Raw genomic sequence first — 21972 nt, forward strand, 5'->3', positions numbered from 1 at the left:
ACCATTTAATTAGAATTTCATAATGCTTATAATTTCTTGTAAGCTGATTTATTTGATTTTGTAGTGCAGCCTATTATCTTCTTTTTATCCTTACTAATTATTGCAAGATGTGAAGACCTCATGCTGAGCTTAGAATTTGAGTGATAATAGCATGAGGTAATTTGTGTATTTGTTGTTAGTTTGTTTACATAATGGGGAAAACCATGAACAGACCAGAAGATGTAGCTGGCTTGTACTTTTGTGCTTGAAAACATAGAATCTGAAACATAGGGGCATGATCATTCATTATGCAGGGAGATGTAGTTTTGGAAGTTACAGGTTCATCTTTGGGTGCATTTTAAGTGGGAGACTGATAAAAGGAAAAAGACCTTTGTGCTGCAGGTAAGTTCTGTGTTTCTTATAACATTAAATAGAGCTCTGAAGCATATTTTCTTCTGTTATTTAAATGTTCTACTATCCTCTTAGTTCAGACACCACCCCACCCCCCGGTTATGTTCCTCTTGTTTTCACAGGTTTCATTTTAAAGCTCCTTTCTTATCATTGCCTTTCATATGATGTAAGAGGAAAAAACAGCAGTTAGTGTCCTAGTTGAAGTGAAGGGTAACTGAGAGCTTTTTTCTACAGCTTGCAAATATTCCAGTAGAGTATTTGATGAATCTGAGCCTTTTCTTCAGTTCAGTTGTAGAGTCTGCAACACTGTCTGTGACTCACAGAGCTATTAAGCATCATTTTCCCCCCAGCTTTAACAGTAGTTTCTAAGAGGGTGGTGAACAAATGCCTTTTTCTTCATCTTCTGTTCGGCAGCAGTTCTTTCTTTTTGGAACTGTCAGTAGTAGTACTGTAGGTTTCTGAATCTTCCTCCTAGCACTTGTTAATGAAGACCACTTTCTTGGCAGGAATTAAGTTGGAAAAGAAATATCCAAATTCTTTTGTCCAAATAATGTTTATAAGGAATGCAGTTGACCTTTGCCCTTGCCCTGGGTTTTGCTGAAGGTAGTCTCACGCTTGTGTTTTTGCTTTACTTTCTTGCTTGCTTCTTGTTTGCTTGTGGTGTAACGAAGTTTCATCGGCTATACTTGATTAGTGTTTCCACTTACTTAAATGTGTTCCTGAATTATTTTTTTTTTTCTCAGAGTCAACTCTTAGGTGGAGGTTTTCCAGATTGGTTTCTAACTTTATAAAGAAGAACTTTGAATTCTGAGTAGGCAAACAAGTTCTGAAGGCAGTCTTAGTTACCTTCAGATTTATTCTAGTGCAGCTCAAGTTGCTGCCACTGCTATTTTGAAAAAAATCCTACATCCAGGGTACACAGAACTTGTTTTTTAGGGTTTGATATTTTCATTTTGTCCTAACTCTTCCCTATGGTAACCTTTTGAAATAAGTGTTAAATTTGGCAAGACTGTCTTGTAATCCTTGTGTAGCTATGAGTTTTAAGTCCATTTTAGTTGACTTCCTGATCAGCGACAGGAAAATATATGTGGGCATTTACTCCCCCAAAAAGGCTCTTTGCTCAACAGGAACTGTGGTTCTAAAAGATATGACAAATGAGTTGTGTTGCAAATTCTTGCTAGTTACTTTTTCGCTTTTTTCTGAGGAAGAGGAGAAAACAAGGAATAAGGGAAGGAGAGCTGGGCTTTTCTGGTTCATGTTTTTTCAATGTGAAGAGGTTTTTCTCCACCTGGTGCTGGACAGATACATTTTTATATAAAGTAAAATATCAAAACTTTCTCTAATAATTCTAATTTACAAGCTTTCTTATGTATCTGGAAATGATGCAATAGGTAATGTTCAAGGCATCAGCTTGGTTAAATCCTAGCTTTTTTGAACCAGTGAGAGCCATTCACATGGAAGAGTCGGAGGTTTACTACATGTAAAATGTTGGCTAGTGATTTGACAGTAGGATAAGTTATTTTCAGATTGCAGAAAATAATATTTTCTCTAATTGGAGTCCCAAAATTTGAAAATATAAATGCATAACAAAATGTGATAAGGCTGTTTTTAAGGAGGAACATTTTGTTTGGTTGTTGTTTTTTTGTTGTTGTTGTTAAAATAGAAATCCCAGAAAGTTCTTGGAATTTTGAATTTGGAACTTTGATTTCAAAGTGTTTTAAGTGCTCTGGTGTTGAAATACTTTTATAAAGCTGTTGCCATACTTTTAGACTGGTTTAGATTTGTGCTGCTGATGATTGAAGAAGAGTACTTCTTTACTCCACTTCTTGTCACACGTTTCTGCCTTCTCCCTTTGTGCTTGGCCACAGGGTCAGCTTGTTTAGAAAGTTGGTGGGCGTACATGCTGGCCCACACTGCAGAGTTGGTACCTTCCACAGTGTCAGCTGAACTTGTCGTGGTTAGATGTAGTAAACCATCAGTGAGTATATTCACATGGTCTTTCAAAGTCAAATACATTTTCTTTTTGCCTGCACTTAAAAAGAAATGTGATGTCCTTGTCCATGCTCTGAAGCAATTATAAACCTTACATTTGTGGTCCTCAGGGAATGAGTTGGAGGAAATAAACCCTGCCTATAAACTGTGCTAGCCATTGTTATGTAGTTTCTGGTTAACTTCAGTGATACATAGTCACTACGCTTGTACTCCACACAGAGACAGTGATAATTTACATTTGTATTCAGAGAGCCTTTTCAGGATTCTGTCAAAATCAGCTTGTTGCCATCAGGCTGTTGGGTTAAAGACTCCTACTGTCACATCAAACTGAATGTTATTTTCAAGATGGACTAACATATTTCTTTTGAAAGTTGCAGTAGGAGAGTAGGTGACTACTAAGCTCAGATAGAAGATTCAGTCTCTATTTTTAGAAGTGCATACAAGAGGAAGAGATAAAAACTATCAGTTTTCAGGAAAAGGAGCAGTATTTGCATGAACAAGTTTCAAAATTTCTGGCTGAAGAATAGCTGGTGTAAGCATAACATAAAGCAAATGAACGAGTCTTTATTCAGGGAATTTCTTAATCTAGCCAGATCTCCATGTGTTGCCTCTTGAGAAGGCACTAACTTTGTCACTGAAGACCGGAGTTTGGAAGTTTGCATTAATTGGCCTTACAGTTGCAATTCAGATCAAAGGGTCATTAGCAAATCCTTCCTGACAAATGAGAAAACGTTGCCTTTTCTTCGTGAACAAGGTCCTGGATGTAATAATACCTATCTGTGTCACTTGAAGGCTGAGCTGTTGGTGTGTTTTGTAGTGTGAGTAAACAGAAGGTGTGTCTAGTATGAAATGCAAAGAATGCTCACTGCCTCTGCATGGTGGTTAACAGTTGTGGCTCCAGTTTGTGTGATAGACATGGAAGGATTTTGTCTGCTGTAATAGAACTGAAGTTACTTGGGCAAGGCTCATGGAGGCTCAGGTAAGACTTTTGATGAAGGTGCTAATCTATTTTAGAGAAAACTTGTCTGGAATAAAAGCGGGTGCTTAGAATTAGAATGTACTTTTTTAGCAGATATATTGGCAGAAGAGCTGTAGTATAGTTCTCTGATTTTTTTTTTTTTTTTTAAAGTTGCATTATATGTTACCCGTTGCACTGCAAGGCGTTACAGCTGTAGTAAGCACATCCTCTCACTAGATGGCAGAGAGATTCCCTCCATCCCCCAGAGATTTAGTTTTAAATGAGATCAAGTAGGACTCAAGACTACCAAAGAACACAAACCTCTCGTTCGGAATATTTTATTACTTTTTGGCGAAACTGTAATACATTAGAACCTGAAGGGTCAAAGAACAGAAACTGATCATTCAGGACCTATGTAACCCATGGTCAATGATTATAAAACAGAAGTCAAATCTGTTTTGTACAGTAGGAGGTAAAACATTTGTGGGTTACTTTATAAACAACACTTCTTTTTAAAAGAGCAGTTTGAAAACACTCTTTTGCTTTGAAAAAGCCTCTTTGCATATTAAGCTATAAATTAGCTTGACAAAATTTACAGCTGATGTCAAGAATCCTCTTGAAGAAACTGGAGTTCCAAATGCTACTAGCATTAAAATTAATAACGCGAGTGTCTCTTTGGAAGCAGGGTGTTCTTTTTATTTATTAAATTTAAAAAATTTTCTCAGACTTAGTCTTAGAAGAAACCTGGACTCAACTAGTTGTAATCAGTCTGCATTCTTGTATGTGAGAAGTCTTTCAAACTCAGTGTTTGTTTTTGGAATGTCTTTTTTTTTTGTGATGTTATCAAGGCTTTTATTTTTGCAGTACTTGAATGTTATATAAACGATAACTAAGAAATACTGTTGATTTTAATGACTTCATTGTTATTTTGCATGCATGTAGTTCTTGTGCTTTACGTTTTTACTGTTGAGTTCAAAGCTGTCTACTGAAAATACTGTGTTTATGAGGGTAAAAATATTAAGCAAGCAAAACAAGAATAAAAAAAAAAATTATTGGAATACAGATATTACAGTCAGTAAAAAAGTATCCTAATCCACTTGCAAAGCACTGAAATACTAAAATGCTGCTCGATTGCAAGTGAACAATACAAATAATAAGACATTGAAGTAGACGGTCTTTGAAATCTGTGGGGGACACATAAATATGAAATGCTCAATGCACATTGTACTTAGACTCTTTAGATTTCTCTTACTTGTGCCAGGGTTCTGATCCAGAACTATGAATAGGATCTGGCAATGAAACCCTCAGTTCATTTTTAAGTAGTTGGATATCCCAAAAGGTAATTATTTCAAACCCATATTGTGTTCCTTTTTTTAGTCTTAAGTGTTGACAGAACAGCCTGAAATTGCAAGATGAAAGGAAAAAATGAGAAGAAATGGGCTGAAAAGTTTTATGACACATGCTGCGGCAAGATATGTGAACTAGCTTGGATCCTGTAGAAACAGTATTACTGTATCAATGTGGTGCTGTGCTCGAGCTAATAAGCCCTTCTAAGAAGCTATCCTAATACAGGCTTTGCTTGTGTCTCAGCTTAGTCTCATGTAGGCCGACGCTTCTAGACCAGGCAAACACTGGTCTCTGCAGCAGTTTGCCTTTGGGTACCAGTGGCATACATTTATGGTTTTGTTAGAATAATTTTTTGAAGAACACCAACATCTTCCATTTCTGAGCTCTAAACAATATGTATAGTATAGGAGTTCTAGTCATTGCTTTATTCTTGGGACAGTACTGTCAATTGTATTTCCTTGGTTTTTGGTCTGTGGAATTTCTTGTTGTTATAGGAGAGATGCGGACTGTTCAGCAGTTTGCATTTCTGTCAGAAAAGCTACCCATTAGGTCAACCTCCTTTATCCTAATAAAATACCAGAACATGAGGGCAGGGTCATCCATTATATAATTCAGTGCAGACATAAATCATCATAATGCTAAGATCTGCTTATTAGTTCTGCAACTTTTTAGTGCTTCAGATCTATATCTTGAATTACCTCATCTCTTAAATAAATGCTGTTCATGTATAGTTTTAGAATAATAATGAGGTAAACTAAAACTGAGGCTACTAATATTTAAATACAATTCTGTAGTACTTGGAAGAAGTGAATTATGGTGAGATGTCTGTCGTGACAAAGAAGTGCCATGCGTTGCTGCATTTACATGGAACAGTCTTCTCCCAAACATCCTCATCTGTATGTGAGAGAGCAGTCACTAAGACAGCACTAGGCACTTTCTAAATAAATTGAAAAAGCAATTAATTTACTTTATGACTCTTGCAAAATTGGAACAAATTTCTCTGTGTTCTTGCTGCATATTACTTAGGATTTATTTTTGTGATAGAAATCTCTTCAGAGAAGATCTTTTTGTTAGCCTGAAATAATTGTTTTCCTAGTAGAATGACAACCATGAGAGTAGAAAAATTCTGTCTTGTGTATCAGAATTTATTGTACTCCATTTCAAAAGGGTTTGCTATTTCCATTGGAAACTCATTGCAGAATTTAACTTGGAACAACCTTCTGAGTATTTCAGTTTAAAGTCATTTGTGATTGTTTCATACTCATTTGTTCTTATGCTCATATTCTCCTTTTGCTTACTTATTCGCTCCCCCACCCCTTTTTCCTCTATTGTGTTTACAGACCAGATTTCATTTAGTTTCATTTTTATTATGTATGTATTTATTTTGATTTGCTGTGCTGAAAAGCCACACTCCTAGTCTTACCTTCAGGCTAGATTCTCTGTTAGGGTGGATCAGAGGAATAATCTTTTTCTCTGCATGATCCAGTGTCAGTCTTTAATGAGTTCAGGATATAGGTGACTAATCTAGCTGGTTAATCCAATTGATTAGCATTTTATAAATCTGTGTAAAAATGCTTCCCTTACCTAACCTTCCCTAGCCTTTTTGGAAATGCTTGTTAATGCTACTCAGGATTATATTTTCTTTCATAATGACTTATGATCCCTCTGTGATTCACTAGATTCTTCTACATTTGAATCTCCAAATAACAGATTCTCTACTTACGGGAGAAGTTTTTATTCCATAATTATATGAGCTTGCATGTTTTACTGTTAAATTTCAAGCTATTAATCTACTACTTCTCACCTGGTTCTTCCCATGTGACATACTCATCTACAGTGATAGAGGTGCCTCTGCACTTTGTGTTGTCATTGTTTTACCAACTTAATAATCAAAATACTACGTTGCTGTTTTCAAGATAGAGAAGATCTCTCAAAACTTAACTAAAACCAAACTTGATTTTTTCCCGTTTTAACACCAAATGTTGCCTTTCTAACATATAGTTCTTCTGTAAACTTATACCGCCTTAATTTTTGGAAGTAGTTTATTACAGCATCATTTGCCTAAGTAATAGTGCACACTTTTGAATATAAAAGATGCCTTTCTGATTACTTTTTTTTTTTAAATGGCTTACACTTTCATTTTGAGTAGTATGGTTAAGAGGTTCATGGTGACTGAGCATTAGGGAGCTACAAGGCCATATGCACATTGGCCGTGCTGTCCATGCCATACACCTGTGGTGTGTGGTCCGAAAGAAGGACTCTGTAGAGAAAATGATCTGCTTTTCCAACACTATATTCTCCCTTCTGAAAGTGATCAGAGGACTTGTTGCCATGTTCAGTTTGAAAGTTGATGCACTCAGATTAAATTTCAAAGAGGTCTGATACTCTGTAATTTAAGTGTAACTTTTCCATCTCTTGATTTATTTTGGATTTTGAATTTTAAAACAGTGAACAAAAAATGCAATCCCTTCTAATTAATTGTAAACCTTGAAAATACTTTTCACTTAAGCCAAGTTATAAGTGTTTTAATATCAAAGCATTCAAGTTTCACACACGGAGTTTGTAATGGAGGTTTTAGACCACCTGTGTAGAGCTCAGACCCTACTGCGTCTCTCAAGGGAATAACAAGGGAAAAAGGGATCTTTCTGTTCAGCTAAATTAAGTTGATTTCAATTCAGGCAGTGCAAAAGTCAGAAAAGACATGTATTCCAGGGGCTAGTGCTAGCCAAAAAAAATTTTGTGGTATGTGGCAAGGAATCCCATTTTAACTGTGGGATTCCCAGGAATTTTGTAGCATCACAATGTTTCATTGGGTTTGAATCCATGTAAAAGTGTCATGATTCATAATGTATTGGGTTTTTTTTCCTAAAATTATCAGCAAAAAAAGATCTCTCAAATTCATTGATGTCTTTGATTTGAAAGAATGTTGTAAGCTGTCGAGTTGGATTGGCAGTTTGAACTTCCGTGGCAAACCAGTGTTGTTGCCTTATTAAGATTTCTCTTTACCTCCATATTGTTAGTGATCCCTTCCTTTAAAATCTATCCTGAAAGCTTTGAATTCTTTCAAAGTCATACATTACATTAATGTGATTTAATATATAACTTTTGACTGTAAATTTACTTGCAATAGCAATGTGTATTTGGCTCTGAAGAGCCTATTCACTGAATGAATAGGACCTCCATAATGCATCAGTCTAGCAGTCAAGCCATCTGTCCTGTTTTCCATTTAACATTGTGACATGGATTTTAAGGAGATCTCTAGCTTATCTTAGAAAGAGCAAAGAGTCACTTGTGACAGCAGGACTTAAAAATGTATTTCACAGGTTGAGCCCTTAGTTAGTGGTCTGGGCACTAATTGAGCGGCCTCAATTAGTGGTCTCGTTTATTGTAAAACAAAGGTTTACATTGGTACTCCCTTCACTTGTAAGCAGTTGTGTATCATCTTGTGCATTATTTTAAGTCTTTGCCTTCAGTTTTGCTGTCTGTAAAGAGAATATTATTTTTTCTAGAGGATATTAAAAGTGTATTTTCATTGAAACAGCAGTATTAAATCTGCTTTGTGTGATTTTTTTTTTTGTGCATATAGATTTAGAAAATGCAGACTTAGACTAGAATTCTTACATCATGTTAAGAAAGTTGCACATACACGTGTACTTGTTTAAAATAAAGATAAAAATTAATCTGCAAAATGACTTTTTTATACTACTCCTAAACTATTCTGTTGGTATTTGATCTGAGTTCCAGGTTGCAGCACTTATGTGGGTAAAATGGTGGAACTTTGGTAATTTTTGGTGATTAATCTTTCATTATTTGCTTTCTTAAGGATTATTAGGGTTTGTCCTACTGTGAGTAGTAAGTTCTGTAGATAATATTGCACACCTATTTACAGGTTTGTTTCATCTTCAGGACTAATGGCAAAGGAGTAAACCAACATGGCAGCTATGGTCCCACCTGTGAAGCTGAAATGGCTTGAACATCTAAACAGCTCCTGGATCACAGAAGACAGTGAATCTATTGCAACAAGGGAGGGAGTTGCTGTCTTGTATGCCAAGTTAGTCAGCAATAAAGAAGTAGTGCCATTGCCCCAGCAGGTTCTGTGCCTCAAAGGACCTCAGTTACCAGATTTTGAGCGGGAATCTCTATCTAGTGATGAACAGGACCACTACTTGGATGCCCTTCTTAGCAGCCAGCTGGCACTGGCGAAGATGGTATGCTCAGATTCTCCATTTGCTGGAGCTCTTCGAAAACGTCTCCTTGTGTTGCAGCGTGTCTTCTATGCACTTTCTAATAAATACCATGATAAGGGTAAGGTGAAACAACAGCAGCATTCACCAGAAAGCAGTTCTGGATCAACAGATGTGCATTCTGTCAGTGAACGTCCTAGGTCAAGTACAGATGCGCTCATAGAAATGGGGGTTCGGACTGGATTAAGCTTGTTATTTGCACTGCTAAGACAAAGTTGGATGATGCCCGCGTCAGGACCTGGCCTCAGCCTTTGCAATGATGTTATCCATACTGCAATAGAAGTCGTGAGCTCTTTACCACCTTTATCTTTAGCAAATGAAAGCAAGATTCCACCAATGGGGTTGGACTGTTTATCACAAGTAACAACATTTCTTAAAGGAGTAACAATTCCAAACTCTGGGGCAGACACTTTAGGTCGTAGATTAGCTTCTGAATTGCTCCTTGGTTTGGCTGCCCAGCGAGGTTCCCTGCGATACCTTCTTGAATGGATAGAGATGGCTTTAGGGGCTTCAGCTGTAGTGAACACCATGGAGAAAACCAAGTTGCTGCAAAGTCCGGAAGGGATGATCAGCTTTGATTGCTTTATGAGTATATTAACACAGATGCGACGTTCTTTGGTAGGTATACCAGCTTTGATTTTTCTACATTGCAAATGTTGTTGCATTCTTACCTTTAAACAGATTCTTAACATTGAATGCCAGTTTGCTGAATACTTTGCTTAATATGTTAAAAAAGGGGTTTTTTTGTAAAATGTTTTCTTCAGTATTTCCTTTGTTACCCACCGTCTCTTTCTCTCCCTTCCTGCCCACCCATTTCCTCGTGGGTAAACAAAACAGCAAAGCCATCCCTGTGTTGTCACTTCTGGTGTTATGAATCAGGGATGTACTTGATCCACTTGCACTTTACATTCAAATTCATAGTTAAAAAGTTAGAGTGCGTGGAGCTGTTTTCAGCTTTGCTGAATTTCCTTAGAATTCAGTTTTGCAATATGCCTTGTTTCCTGTTCAAAGCTATTTATATTGGACATCCTGCTCTCCAATTAACCTGGACCTCTGCTTATACATCTTTGGAGAATCAGTAAGATATGAGATGTTTAACGTTTTTGCTACTGCTCAGAAATTAATGCAATAAGAAAATGAGCTAAATTGTTTGGAAGCATGGCACGCTGCTTTGTATGTTGAATGCTTACTTCTGGTCCTAGATGAATATTCTTTTTAAAGCTATGAAATTATTGCACAATATGCAATCAGAAGCTACGGCAAGCTTCTGCCTTATGTGCTCAGACTGAAACAGGGAACAACTGTTTCCCTGAAGTGGTCATTCGTTTCTCTCCTCTCAGGCTTGTAATGCTTGCTAATTTTAAATCTAAAAAATTTAAAGAATGGAGACCATGAGGAGAGCATGGCTGTGGCAGGATCTGAATTGAATTGAATGTCCTCATAGGCAACTTTATTGGTTTTGGGTTTGGACTATATATAAAATTAGAGACCAAAGTATGGAAGATGTGTAAACACAAAAATAATGATGATTAGTCATTGTTAAATAATAATCACTGCAAACGATTAAACACAAATGACATGGATTTCAGAACAAAACAATATTAGGGGAAATTAAATCTAGACCCAGATATTTTTACAAAAATGAATAAATAAGAAAGTTTAGCTAGCTCTTGTCACATTTTTGTTATCCTGAAGTGTACGCAGATATCACAGCTTAGGGGAGAAAGGTACTTATGCTTATAGAAAGAGTTTTTAATTTTGCTTAACGATAAGAACAAATCCCTGATGTATTTTGTACAGGTGCACTGTTGCCGTACGGAAGTATTTTTCTCATAATAACAACAACATTTAAAAATTGTAGGGATCATCTGCTGATCGAAGTCAATGGAGAGAGCCAACTAGAACGTCTGATGGCTTATGTTCTCTTTACGAGGCAGCTCTGTGTTTATTTGAAGAGGTAGGTCCTGAAACAAACCATGACTTTAAGGTAATTGTAGTTTATTTCCCCCTCACACATCTGATTGGTGTGTGCCTGTGGGTGCGGTCCAGTCTCTGCTGAGTTACTCTGGAGTAGAAGAGGAAGGTGAAAAAAGGTGAAAAACTTAAGATGTAGAGAAAGAAAGTAATTTGGGATGGATGGTTTGTGTTTTAGGCAGAGAATCATATAGAGGGGAAATTACAGTTGCATTAAACATTGTGACTATATGGAAAGAAGTGAAGATGGTACTGTCTAATAAATCTCTCATTTTAATAGGTTTGTCGAATGGCATCGGACTATTCAAGAACATGTGCCAGCCCTGACAGCATTCAAACAGGTGATGCTCCCATTGTTTCTGAGACCTGTGAAGTGTATGTTTGGGGTAGCAACAGCAGTCATCAACTGGTAGAAGGAACTCAAGAGAAAATACTTCAACCCAAGCTTGCTCCAAGTTTTTCTGACGCACAGACGGTGAGTGACATTTATAGTGGTACATTATGTAACATTTAACAGCTTCAAAGCTATAGTATGAAATTCCAAAATAGTACTTTATTTCCAAGTCTCAAGTTGTAATGAAGGTGTGATGCTCAGAACTAATTACACAGGTTACTTTACTGAAAGTATGTCGCCACTCTTCTGTTCATGCCTGGAAAAAACATTCTATTTCATTTTTAATGAAACACACAGATCAATACCCATGTACCAAGAATGACTACATTATCTAACTTGCTATGAAATGCATTTGCAGAGACAAATTTGCTTGCCTGTTTTTTAATTTTTTTTAACTGTTGTTTAAAAGGTATCTTAACTACTCAGTCTTCTATTCCATTGGTGATTTTCACACCAAGATTGCCTAGTTTAAAAGTCCAAACCGGGCTAACTGCTGGCACAGCAACCTTAATTAGCTTTCTGAAAATCAATATACAGTATGCTCTTTCTGCTCTCAGTCACAGATTCTGCAGTTGGAACTGAGTACTTCTGTTGATGCATAACACAGGATATAATAGTTTGCCTTTCTGTTACTACATTGTCTTTCCAGTGTTGACTTAAGTAAAAGCATTTTTTTGGTCACTAGACAATTCAGGTATATTTTCTGAAATTGTTTCTGTTGACATCACTGATACATTTTATATGCCAGTGGATTGCAGGACCAGACACCATAAAGCAAGTTTATGCATTCAAAAAACTTTGTTTAAACAAAACATTAATACACAAGAGTGGAATGAATGATCTGAATGAATGGATTACTCTTTAACTAGCACTGTATACACCCATACAACATATTTATGTGACGTCCCGCTGGGATAAAGAATTTTTTCTTTAACCTTCGTTGATGATCTTTGTAGGATTTGTCTATATGAAGTTAATTTACAGTAAATGGGGCTGTCACCGTGCAGTCTACCACCTGCTTTGTGCCGTTCTATGATGTGGACACACAGTGCCTTTATGCTTCAGATTTGAACCTGCTTTGCACTTATGGAATCTTAATTCCTGTAGGAAATTATTGCAGGATTGGTTGGTTTGTGTCACGGATGGAAATATTAACGTGGTAATGATTTAACAGTAAATGAAGATTTGTTAATGACTAGCAGCACTTAATCATTAACCAGTTTAAGGATTTACAAAATAATTCAGTAAAATACGTTATGATTAAAATAGCAACTTAACTACAGTTTTGAAAATTACAAGATTCACGCTACCTTACCATAAGGTATCCTAAATCAATATACATATATATGTATATTCATAAACACAAGACGTACAAACACACAGACAGACAGAAATATGTATGTACCCACACTTCTGAAAACAACTGTGTATATCCAAACACGTAGATAGGGAGAGAGGTGGGTGAAAGAGAAGCTAGCCTGCATTTAAAATTTCCCCCTTCTGGAGTTTAGAGTAAATACAATGCATTGGCATTCCTCGGCGGGCAATAATTGGGACTCGAGGGGGTCGACTTCAACCTGACCCTTCATCAGCTTTGGTGGCAAATGGTACCTCGAGGAGTTGATACCTGAGAGATGTCCCAGCTCAGGGGAGATGCTGGTCACAGCCCTGCTGCGATCCAGGAGAGCTCAAAGGGTCTCACTTAGGGTCACAATTATCTTGGACCCTATAAATAGACTTTTGTCAGGTACTTCTCCACTGCGGCCCAACTTGAGTGATGAAATATTTTGGTGTTTTCCACCAGTTGCACAGGCCCAGAACTTGCTGCATGTGCAGTTTTGTTATCGCCCTCTCTTGGCCATGTCCCAGGTACAGATATACCAGGCTGTCAGGAGGTGATGGACTGCTATTACCACGCCCAAGCGATAGGGAGAGCAGGAGCCAGGCTCGTCAAGGCGGTGCGTTAGCGCCCTGGTCCTCTGCCATTTGCAATCCATACCGCCCTAGGTTGGTGTGTGGCGCAGGATGGGGGTGGAATCACACCAAGCACCGACCAGCCCAGCAAGGGGGATGGGGAATTGCACCACCACAGTTTGCTATTAGGTCATTCTTCAGCTGTGTGCTGACTTTCCAATAGAGGCAAGTTCTTACTTAAAAACTTTTGGTCTTATTTCTTTGGTGTTTATGTAATTAAAATGCATAATCTCAAATGGTAGTGGATTTTTAGCATTTGGCATATTTCTGTAAAGCTACCACTTGGTACTAGTTAAAATTAAGCAAAACCTACAGTGCTTTATCAAGCTGTTACTTAGTCTTTATAATCGTAAGAAATTAAGATGCCTTCAAAGACTGTCTTGTTTCCATCCATGAGTCTTGGAGATGTGAAGGCAGTCTGAGTTCTGAGGTCGGTAGAAGAGATGCAGATAAATAAAATAGATTAATCACTATTTACATACTTTACTTCAAGAAAATAGTTTTACTCATAAAATATATTTCGATAATTTAAACTTTACTGCTTGCTGAAGGCCACATTCTCCTTAATTTTTACATATGTTATATGGAAGGGTTATGTAAAGAAACCTGATATTCTGTTTAAAAATGCAGACTTCTAGACCTAGATGTGAATTTTACATTAATCTTTCTTTTTTACTGTTTTAACCTTTTTGTTTATAGATTGAAGCTGGACAATATTGTACATTTGTTATTTCTACGGATGGTTCTGTTAGAGCCTGTGGTAAAGGCAGCTATGGGAGACTAGGATTGGGTGACTCCAATAATCAGTCCACACTGAAAAAATTGACTTTTGAGCCTCATAGGTCTATTAAAAAAGTGTCATCTTCAAAAGGATCTGATGGTCACACTTTAGCATTTACAACAGAAGGGGAAGTCTTCAGCTGGGGTGACGGTGACTATGGAAAGCTGGGACATGGAAATAGTTCAACTCAGAAATATCCCAAGCTTATTCAGGGTCCTCTGCAAGGAAAGGTATGTTTTATATATTAGAATACCTAATTTTGTTCTGTTCAGTTGTGATGTTGTGTAAAATTTGAAATAGATAAAAACTTAAGAAAAAGTTCTGTGTTTTTTTCTAAACTTCTTTTTGAAGCTGGGTCTGCTTTCAGCAAAGCACTAAAACTTATGGTTGCCTTTAGGTGTGTGATTTGGGCAATGGCATTATCAGTAAACCTTCTCATAGTCTTTAAGAGTAAAACTTGCTCATGTGCTTTTTGCTGAACTGTGGTGACATTCCAAGGAGATGGTTGCTTCTTGATAGCTGTAACATTAGGACTTTTCGTATACAACTCTCTAGTGGCCACATTTGAGAAGTGGCTTTGTATTGTTCTACAAGGCCTTCTCTTCCCTATCTGTCCAAGTTTTGGCCAGTGTTTTAAACATCCACTGATGCTTCTTTTTGCTGCTGTAAGACTAGGATATCATTATGTTAAATCTACTTGATAAATAAATCATAACTAGTTCTAATTATGAACTTGTCTCTTTGTGTACTGATTTCCACTTAATCAAATACTAAATAGAAAAGATTGCAAAGATTAATTTGTGTGTACTTGCTCCCCACAAGTGAACAAGTTCATTTATGTAGACTGCTTCTGAAACTTGACTTTCATAAGCTTTCAAACTTCCTATTCAATTTGTGTTAAAACTTGATTTTTATTTTTGCATGTAATGTAGGTTGTTGTATGTGTATCAGCTGGATACAGACATAGCGCTGCTGTTACAGAAGATGGAGAACTATATACATGGGGAGAAGGAGACTTCGGAAGATTAGGTAATTTTAAAATGTCGTGAGATGCTTTTGGAAGAATTCCTGTGTCTGGTAATGTTAATATACATGTATTGGCCTTGTTCCCTTACTGTCTCCTCTAAATACATATACACATGCACACGTGTACACAGGTGCATGTATATAGGAGACTGTATTAGAACTAGTGCAGAGACTCTTAAAGGATTTTAGTGCAGTTAATTTTACAAAGATTCTATTTTTTAAATTTTTCTTTTCAGGAAAAGTTGCTTTCCTTCATAAGACTATATACGATTGCCACTGACACTGAAATGTAAACAGTAGACATTTAAAATAAACTAGAGTTCTAGATAAACATGATCTAGTGGTGGTAGGATGGTGCTTTGAACAGTCGTGAATATCAATACTGGTAATATCAAGGGTCTGATTCTAATGTGATACTAATAAGGATGCCAGAATGACTTAATGTCCTTTTAATATGTCTAAAAAGTTGAATTTAGCTGAAACAAACCCCACAGCATTTCTATTTGCTTAAAGGTCACTTGTCTGTTTCATCACCTTTGCTCTACAGCTGGTATCCTAGTATAAAACCACTCTTCTCAAGCAGGTTCGGTTGAACCAACAGATTTTGCATAGAAAATTGCTTCAAGTTGGGCTTTAGTTCCTTTCTGCTGTCTTTGCTTTGAATGTCATAATTGCCAAGTGGAGGGGTGAAAGCAAGTAACTGACAGGGGCAGAAGGTGAGGGCAGTGATCTACAACTTAAAACTGTCACAGTTGTTCAAGGTACTAGTAGAAGTGCTGAGCCTATCCCTGCTCTTAAGAACAGAACACTGGGTTAGAGGTTTAACCTACAATTTTGGGGGGAATTGTGGAAATGTTCTCATTGACTTTTAGGTTAATATGAAGGTTTTATGTGCTTTGGGGAGCTTGGAGTGTTCAATAGTGAGTTCCAGTTTGTAGCTAAAAAGTAGCATTTAGTTAGGTCGTAGTAACTTGTTCACATTTAATCAGTTATGGATACCATGTAGTATTCTTTTCCTCTGTTCCCTATTTTTCTTCTGTATCTGCAGAACTTCTGTAGTTTATTAGACATGTAACTCATGCTTATTATGAAGTAAGTGATACTGTAATGTGTTGGGCTTCTGCAGAAAGGAGCAGTTAGAATTGTGACTAACTATTTGTCTGTGCACTACATATGCTTGTATTGACAGTAGTAAGTGTGTGCTCTTATTTTAGCTTCCTCGTGCTGTTCAGTCTACTTGCTGCTTAGTATTAGGAAGTGTAGCTACCTAATCAACTAGTATTAAGGACAATTGTACTAGTAATTCTTTTTATTTCTTTTAAACTAGGTAGAAAATAGTCCTATGATTTAGTGGCAGTAAGGTATGAAAAAGTGTTCTGGAGTATGTCGTACAAAAATGAAATGTTTGTTAACTTTACTACAGATATCTTCCAAACCTTGTTACAAATCTTTCCAAAAAGTGGGCAGAAATTATAGTTTATGATGATTACCATGTGTATGGGCTTTGCAAAATCTTACTGAAATTACAAACCATAAATACGACTTAAATCTTCAGAAAAAGAAAATATATTTTCTTTCTCCTTAGGTCATGGTGACAGCAACAGCCGCAACATTCCAACGTTAGTAAAAGATATTAGCAATGTAGGAGAGGTCTCCTGTGGTAGTTCACACACAATAGCTCTGTCCAAAGATGGGAGAACAGTATGGTCATTTGGAGGAGGAGACAATGGTAGGTAAAACTAACAATTTTCACCTCATTCCATCTTCCTCAGTACTCCTTGCAGTTTGTTGGGTTTTTTTCATCATTTTGTAGCTGTTCAAGAAAAGGATTTTAGTAAAACTTAAATACAATATTTGAAGTTTAACTACAAGATTATAGACTTTAACAAAGGATTATCAGAAGGAGGAGGGGCTTCACAGAGCAGAAAGCTCAATGAATGCCAAGCAATTCTGCAAAAAATGCTTTGCTGATAACTTTCAAATAAACTCACTCATTTGATATGGCAATAACTGTATTCACATACTAGAAACTTTTGCATTTAAACTGTCTCTTGAAGAAACATTTCCCATCTCAGAAATGAAAGGCTTCTGACCTTCATTACCAGTAGGTGCTTTGTCAGACATGGAATCATTCATTTTCTATTATTACCGTATTTAGCTAAATTTGGTTCTGCAGCTAAATAAAAATTAAAACTCGGATTAAAATTGCTGTATTATTGCTTCCTAGCCTAGTGTGAGGAGAGAGGAAAATGCAGACTACAGAAATCTCGTAATCAAATTGGTGGCTAATAGAACTGGGTAGAAATTTGAATTTGATTCAAAAGCTAGCTCTGACATGCAGGTATAGAATTGTTCCCACTCTTCTGTCTCCCTCTTTCTGTAAGTTCAGTTGAAAAAAATCCGTTTTTAACAGGACAGGCATCTTAACCTTCACAAAGTATTGGAGTTTGCTCTTCTGTTTCAGTAACTTACAATTTGGCTTTTGGATATTAATAATGTGGTACTAAAATATTGTTGTAGGAAAGCTAAACCAACATGAATCAAAGCATAACCTTTGTAGAAATTATCAACCTTTGTAATATATTTCACATTTGATTTTGGTTTTTCTCCTTTTGAGGAATGGTTTTCTGTCAACACACTGACGTGATCTAGTGATAGTCCTTGTTTTTGAGGTCATTGATTGAAAATGGTGAAGTTGTGGAGACAAGTAGCTGTTTTCAAGAGAAACTTAGAGGAGGAATAAAGGAATAAAAATACTAATGGTTACACAAATTCACACAGCTGTTAGGAAAAAAGCACAATAGTTGAGTTTTTTTCAAGTCACTTTATAAAGTAATCTTTTTTTGCCAAATACGAAAATGTTTAGTGCTCTAGAAGGCTTTAGTAATTAAACAGTGGGTAGTGAATAGTGTAAATATATGGAATTAATACCTCAGTTTTTAAACACACTACAATAAATACATATTTCGTGAAGTCTGTAATTACTGCAATTGAAAGAGAATCAGTTTTACAAAAATTGTCATATGTTTTAATTTTAAAAATATACTCTGATATTTTTTGAAATCCAAGAAGAATTCTTTTTGGGTACTTCTAATTGTCATAGTTTATGTATTGAAAATACCTTCCACTTGTGTTTCCTCCTTTTGTAGGCAAACTCGGTCATGGTGATACAAATAGAGTATATAAACCTAAAGTTATAGAAGCCTTGCAAGGAATGTTTATTCGAAAAGTTTGTGCTGGGAGCCAGTCTTCACTTGCCTTGACATCAACAGGGCAGGTAGGCAAAAACAAGTTTTCACTCAAATGATAAGAGTTGGTGACGATGATGTGGGTTCATTATTTCAGCATTTATTATTTTGACTGTAGAGGAAATATTCAACTAGTATTTAAATATCAGTAAAGTTCTTGATTAGTGATTGACCAAAGTACTGAGATCCTAATGTTTTAGAGTAATTCAGAATGTGCTGAAGGGTCATGTAAACAGTACACTTTTCGAGAGTCTTGCTTAGCCACAGAAAATGAATTATTTTTAGGTTAATAAATGTAACCAGTGCAAAATTGAATTCAGGAAGCAAAGTGTGTTCTGGAAGCAAAAAGCAGTGAAATGGTTGTAATTTTTAATGCATTGACCAACTCAGTTAAGTGATTTAATAGGGTTTTTTTTAAATGTCGTGTATTTTAGAATATAGGTGTTTAACTGAAAATTTTGTTTCTAATCTGGAAGATCTCAGGAGAGTTTGGAGATAAATGTTTAGGTGGTAAATGACGGTTCTTACTGGCATGATGTATGTACATGTAATACAATAAGCATTTCTACACATGTAACCTAACTCACCCCCCACCCTCATTCCACTGTGTTTCAAAGGCAATGGGTTGTTCAGATATGGATTAGGAACGTTGAGGTTTACTGTAGCAGTTTCTTTTCTTGCAGCAGCCTCCCCATTGATGTGCTCTGTGGCCAGTGGTTGGGGGGAAGAAACGTAGATTATATGAAATGTATGTGAGAGTTATGAAATACTGCGCGTGTTTTCTTGAAAGCGTAATTGCAATTATTGTGCAAGTGGTTATCTGGTATTTTCTTTGTTCATGGTCACCGGTAATACGAATTTGGCACACTGATATGTTGTGGTTTGTTTGCTCTAGGTTTATGCATGGGGCTGCGGTGCATGCCTTGGCTGTGGCTCTTCAGAGGCCACTGCTCTCAGACCCAAGCTTATTGAAGAACTGGCTGCTACCAGAATAGTTGATATTTCGATTGGTGACAGTCACTGTTTGGCACTTTCTCATGGTAAAAAGAATAAAGTGTAAAAATACATAATCCTCCTCTTGCTTAAAAGCAATTGTATCTCAGGTGTTGTTTTCTACTTTATTTATGTTTCTAGATAATGAAGTTTATGCTTGGGGTAACAATTCAATGGGACAGTGTGGTCAGGGAAATTCTACTGGTCCCATTACTAAACCGAAGAAAGTAAGTGGTTTAGATGGAGTCGCAATTCAACAAATTTCAGCAGGAACATCCCATAGCCTTGCCTGGACAGCTCTTCCAAGGGACAGGTAACAGTGACATTGGGGGACAGGTACCAATTTTTCTAATACAACTCCATTTTGGGATACATTTAACTCTTTCCTGAAAGTGTTAACCATGTTATGCGTTTCAAGTACTCTGCTTGTATTTTTTTGGGCTGCAGAGTCTTTTCTTCTCTCCTCCTCCTCCTCCTATTCTTTTTAAATTGTTATAGACTACAAGTGAAAATATAGCAGCACCAAAGATTTGGATATTAGTTCTTTGTATATGATGATTTCTTACCTGCTCTTAGACAAAAACTACCTCTGTTTACTAAAAACTGACAAGGTAGGCAGTGGGAGGAGAAACAACTCAGTATTTTTTATATTGTGCTTCTGACAGGATTTTTTATGGCTTAGGCAGTTTCCTTTAGTGTAGACTAAGCAGAAGACTTTGGGAAATGGGGAAGTTTAGACAAATTACTGAGATGGATTTAAACAACTTCACAAATTTCTGGAGGGTTACATGTTAACCTAAACTAAAACCAGGTACCTAAATAAATAGTTTGGTTATTAATGTACAATAACTGAAGTAAGACTTTGTTACACCAAAGACATGAGCAACTGATTGAAGTGAACCAGTAAACTTCAGATTTATGTATGGGCTAACACAAAGAAGTAGAGAAACTTAGTATTTGGAAGATAATTCAGGAAGAATTTCAAATACCCTGTTTTAAAGGGAACTATCTTAGAAAAATCAAATAAGAAGTTAGTGAGACTCAATTAGTACTAAGTAGTACTACCCTTTTTGAATTCTCCTTGCATTGTATCAAAGTCTTTATAATCTGGCAGTTGTACTAAAACCAGCTTTGTGAGTACTGGTCACCTTTTGCATGAGTCAGATTAAATACGTATGGCTTTATATTTATGGCATTGTATGTGTTTTTGTTCATAAATGAAATGTGTTTGATTTGTAAAGAACTTTACAAAAAAGAGCAGAAGAGACCTTCAGGAATCAGGAAGTTAGTCTGCCTCAATCATATTCGTTTGTTCTAAGAAAAAAATTGGTTTGGTCAAGCGTGTACTCAACCTGCTTAAACTGATAATTTATTAAATCAGTTACAATATTTTCAGTAGTTAACTTAACTTTGATGTTTGATTCCAGGCAAGTTGTGGCATGGCACAGACCCTATTGCGTAGACCTTGAAGAAAGTACCTTTTCACATCTTCGTTCTTTTCTTGAGCACTACTGTGACAAAATTAACAGTGAAATTCCCCCTCTTCCTTTTCCTTCATCAAGGTATATACAGCATATGCACGTTACACGCTTTTATAATTTTTTTTTTTCTTTACAGCAGTGGTGTGTGGCTTAGTCCTGGTTAGTCTTTTCTTTAACAAGCATAAGTCTGGTTTATTTGCTCATTCAGGTGCTGCTTGTTTGTTTGTATAGCACAGGAGCTTTTCAGGGCCTCAAATTTAGCAGGATCTTTTGTCTGGAATTTTATTTTAATTATGCACTGAATTAAATACTTTCTTTCAGAGTTATCCTTTAAAATACATTTTTCTATATAGTTGAAATGCATTTACTATTTCTGGACATTATTTCTACTTTGGCAGTTCCTCCTCCTGTAACCAGTTTGAGTGGATGCTTAATGACTAATCTATTTATAAGTTTTGGCAAAAAACCCTCTTCAAGTGATAATCCATCAATCCATACATTCATTATTGACTATCATGTGTATGATGTTCAGCCTAGGAAATGTATCATTGCAATTGCCTTTTGGGTTGGGATCAATGCTCTGATAAAACCTGTTTCTATCGAAGGAATTAGGATATTTTTCTACAAGCGGTTTCAGCGTGTGAGTGTGGGCTATTTCCTTCTTGCCGCTCAAGGTCTCTGATCACATCTGGAGAACTAGAAATCATTCAAAATGCATGAAAGACTTCTTTAAATGTCATGTATGACTCTGTTCGGGTTAGGTCGTTTTCCATCTGAATGAACAAAAGGGGAAAGGCAGTTCATTTTTTTCAGGAACTGATTGGCTATGAAACTTTGTAATGAGGTGTAGTATTACAGTTACAGCAGTTTTTCTGATACAGACAGAGGTTAGTAGTGGACAGTTCAGGATATTTCATCATCAGTTCCATGTGGGATGTGGGTTGTTTTTTAGCTGGTGGTTGGTTTTTTTGGTTTTTTTTTTTTTAAGATTGTATATTCCATTAGTTTTGAAAATGCAAGCTGCTTCTCGCAAATGTGAGATTCATAGACTTGAAATGTCACTTAAGTTTGAAATACATGTCCAAGAAGCATTCTCCTTGCTTTGAATTTGGGGAGCCTTTATTCATTTCCACAAATTTGAGTTTTCTGGAAAGTGCTCCGGAAAGTGAA

The 21972-nt window shown here is 36.5% G+C and overlaps 1 protein-coding gene across 13 annotated transcripts in view; it reads left to right on the plus strand.

The window, feature by feature from the left end:
• Nucleotides 1-21972, plus strand: part of HERC1 (HECT and RLD domain containing E3 ubiquitin protein ligase family member 1) — a 136336-nt gene that overhangs the window by 44197 nt on the left and 70167 nt on the right. For 12 of the 13 annotated variants that reach the window (XM_074837965.1, XM_074837976.1, XM_074837963.1 and 9 more), the window contains exons 2-11: nt 8594-9549; nt 10793-10888; nt 11186-11380; nt 13973-14284; nt 14987-15083; nt 16666-16809; nt 18230-18357; nt 19224-19368; nt 19463-19634; nt 20749-20883. In XM_074837965.1, coding sequence (XP_074694066.1) covers nt 8620-9549; nt 10793-10888; nt 11186-11380; nt 13973-14284; nt 14987-15083; nt 16666-16809; nt 18230-18357; nt 19224-19368; nt 19463-19634; nt 20749-20883 — 2354 coding nt within the window. In that variant the 5' untranslated portion in view covers nt 8594-8619. Of the gene's footprint in view, nt 1-8576; nt 9550-10792; nt 10889-11185; nt 11381-13972; nt 14285-14986; nt 15084-16665; nt 16810-18229; nt 18358-19223; nt 19369-19462; nt 19635-20748; nt 20884-21972 lie in introns of all 13 variants that reach the window. The other variant, XM_074837964.1, reaches the window with a different exon arrangement.

Source organism: Strix aluco, chromosome 12, assembly GCF_031877795.1.
Source record: "Strix aluco isolate bStrAlu1 chromosome 12, bStrAlu1.hap1, whole genome shotgun sequence".
Lineage (NCBI taxonomy): Eukaryota > Metazoa > Chordata > Aves > Strigiformes > Strigidae > Strix > Strix aluco.